This window comes from Temnothorax curvispinosus, unplaced genomic scaffold (genome assembly GCF_003070985.1).
Source record: "Temnothorax curvispinosus isolate PA1 unplaced genomic scaffold, ASM307098v1 QBEX01015524.1, whole genome shotgun sequence".
Lineage (NCBI taxonomy): Eukaryota > Metazoa > Arthropoda > Insecta > Hymenoptera > Formicidae > Temnothorax > Temnothorax curvispinosus.
The window spans coordinates 781,717-785,243 of NW_020225304.1; the positions used below are offsets into that span (position 1 = coordinate 781,717).

Sequence of the window (3,527 nt, forward strand, 5' to 3'; positions counted from 1 at the left end):
AATTATGATAATAAAAAACGATCGAATTATACGATAAATAATTTTCTCGAATTTTTTGTACAATTTTTCGACAACCCCAGGTCACAAACGTGCTCATCGAATACGCTTCAATCGCAAGAGGGTCAAAACAGGATACGGTTCCCGCGGAAGGGGGCCCCGGCCGTTCCGTGCGCAAAATATCGAGAGGGAGCAGCGCGCGGCGAAATGTCGAGTTGGAGCGTGTTAACGCACGCAGAAGAAGGGATGGCTCGCTTCCTGGAAAGCTGGGGCTGGGCACCTGTCCCTCAGGGACTGCCAACTCGGGCTCGAGCCACGCGGGGCCCCCCGTATCTTGACGCCGCCGCCGGGGCGAATGAGCACCGCTGCATTGTTAAACACACCATCACGTGCGTCCGTTTTGGAGCGTCCGTCGCTCCGACTCCGAAACGGCCTGCACGGGCTGCACGCTCGCCTTCGCTGTCAGTTTGACAGCGTCGACCTATCGGCCTGTCTGACACGAGAGAAAGATCGGCGAGGCGTGTTCTTTCGCGCGTTTCGAAACGCGCTCTCGATCCGACAAGTAAACAAAGATTAAAAAAAAAAAAATTTCATCGAAACGTTCGGCGGCGAGCGGCGAGTCTCGAGGAATGGCGATCGTTCGCGTCGAGGATCATATCTTCGTGGAACACTCGCGGGGTTCGCGAAATGAGCCCGATCGCACGCGATATCGGCAGCGGCGGCGGTCGATATTTTCAAGACAGATAGTAAGCGAACTAAGACGAGCACGGTAATGTCGGACGTCGAGGGAAACGAAACGGCTAGGCGATCCCTCGACGAGAGCGACCGCGTCGCGTCGTCGGGACAGAGACGCGGCGTATAAATAACAGTCGCCGACGTTTCGCGCGAGAGTCGAGACGCGACGACGCCGACGTCGACGAGGCGTCCAGCGCGCCGGCGCGGCGCCGCGGCGCTCGGCGTCGCTTCGCGATCCTGTTGCCTAGCAGCGGCCTCCGCGACATGTGGCGGCTCCGGCCAGCTCCGGCCGCGGGGCCCACGAATAACATAACACAAAAGTTTTCGTACTCACCGGATACCGTGGGCACGCAGGTGAACGCCAGCAACGCGAGCAACAACGGTCCGACCGTGAGCGCGTAATCCAATCTCGGCCGTGGCAGCGACATGGCGCCGTGAATTATTATATACTATTTTTTTGTTGTTATCCACACACGTCGGGTAGACACACACTCATCGGAAGGGAGCACGGGCGCGCACACACTCGGGAGGAAACGAACGGAGACCAACGGACGCGAACGAGAGGACGGACGGGCGAACGGACGGACGGACACTCACCGGCGCGGCGCGACGCACACTTGTGTCCGATATTGGTGTATTACCGCGCGCCGTCACTCGACCGGGCGCATCGTCCGCGACGCGCGTCACCAGCCGATACGTCACCAACCGGGTCCCAGTGTGCACGGCGTGCTCGCGCGGCTACGGGGAAAAAAAGCATACGGCACGACGTAAACGAACACGACCGCGTCCGAGTCCGAAACACTTCTGGGATCCCTATTGTTCGCTTAACGCGCTGAAAGTAGTTCCGCGGTGCGCGCGCACCTGCCGCCGCGCGCCGGGTATCGCTGCGCCGCCGCAGGATGGCCGACCGCGGCGGCCAATCGGCGCGCCGCTACAACGGCACGCCGACCGCGGCACGCCACTGCTCGTCGCTACTCTACTCGTCCCCTCGCGCTCGCGCGACGTCAAGTTGTTCGAAAAATATTCAAGAGGGATGATTCGAACTCGCCAAACGGCTCGCGTGAAAACTTTTATGTATTCTATGCGGATGGGAAATCTGCATCTCAAAAAGTGAAAGAAAAAAAACTTGTATTTATCTAACAAAAATATTTTACTGAAAATGTAATGAAATTTTACCGAAAAGGTATTAAAAATTCTTTCTTGATTTATTTCATTATTATTCCACCAATATTTCAGAAGAAATTCAGTTTTTAGTTAAATTAAGTAAATTTTATATCTAAAATTCCAAAAAATTTATTATTTTTTTAATAGTATAATTTAACTTTCCTTATATTTTAGAGTATTATATTACATTTCATAAAAAAAATGTAATTTATTTTGAAATATATAATTTTTCAGTAACTTTTATTTCATTTTTCATCGATTTCATAGTACTTTCAATAAGATATTTCTATCAGGTACATATACTATAAGTGCATGACGTAATTATTGGAGTTAAAAGTTGACCTACTGTAAGCAATTTATATTGTGTGTCTCCATCGAAAAATGGCTGATCGCTAAACCGGAATAATTAATGTGGCGCTTTTATTCACGGTTCCTTAACGACGGATCCCATTATATCTTATGTGAAAGATGTCTTTAATTAACACGTGATATTTCTTTTTTCTATGACGTTACCTTAATTGCGTACGAATAGTCAGCCTTAATTAGTCCGTGGGCATAAAAACTGTTGTAAGTTTTTATAATTAGTTATGTTTCTCATACAAGAATATTGAAAAAATAAGAATATAATTACAAGAAAGCCCAACAATTTCTATATTTTTCTTAATTTTCTGTTTTTTTTTAATAATATTTTTTTCTGTAATAATTATCCAGAAATTTGTTGCTAAGGAAATCTATGTAATTTATTGTAATTATACGTTCAAAATTATAATTGCAATTTATTGAAATTACACGTTGTAAATTAACACAAGCAAATAATAATAAAAAATATAAGAAATAATGAGAAATATAAGCAAATAATAATAAAATAACCACTCTCTGAAAATATTCTACAAAATAGCCAAAAAATTAAAGCTATCAAAATATTTGTATTTGTATTATTGAATAATTCTCTCGCGTTGACTGCTACTGCAGTGATAAAACGAACGTAGCACTATGAAACTGTACCACATAGCGGTTCAAGTCTTTCAACCAAGCGTCTCTCAGATCGCATTAAGCAACGATTATTATCGATACTAGTATTGTTAAAATCATTGTCGATACTAAAATTATTTTCAATTTCTGTCTTTTATACGTCTCGAATACTGAAAAAAAAAAAAAAAAAAAAAAACTCCTCTCGGGCGCCGATATGCAACAAGTCGCGGTCGACGCACCGAGAGGAGCATATAGCGCGCCTGATCATTAATTAACGCTCGGCCGCGCTTGATTGCGTGTAACGCAAAATTCATCGCGGCTACAGCCTTAACCGCCGGGCGCCTTAACGAATACAAATGCGGAATTATAATTCGGTGAACCCGGTCTTAAGACCGTACTCCACCGGAGAAGCGAGGGAGGCAGGAGGCAGGCAGGGGCCTTTATGAATAATCTCCTCTACCCCTTTGTGCTCGCAGCACGCGAGATGCGCGCACGAAGCTGCAAACACACGCTTCCCATTGGCCTTATTAATGATGCCATTAACCTTATCATCGAACTGCAAACATCTGCGCCTGGCGACGACGACATAGCGCGGCCACGGTACAATTGTCCCGCGGAGCGCAACGGCGGTTAGCGTCCAATTGGTGAGATTCGTCACT

The 3,527-nt window shown here is 46.7% G+C and overlaps 1 protein-coding gene across 1 annotated transcript in view; it reads right to left on the minus strand.

Annotated features, from left to right (window-relative positions):
• Positions 1-1,469, minus strand: part of LOC112465792 (neurogenic locus Notch protein) — a 240,167-nt gene extending 238,698 nt beyond the window's left edge. Inside the window, exon 1 of the mRNA XM_025033518.1 lies at positions 1,067-1,469. Coding sequence (XP_024889286.1) covers positions 1,067-1,160 — 94 coding nt within the window. The 5' untranslated portion in view covers positions 1,161-1,469. The remainder of the gene's footprint in view (positions 1-1,066) is intronic.
• Between the last annotated feature and the right edge of the window lie 2,058 nt (positions 1,470-3,527).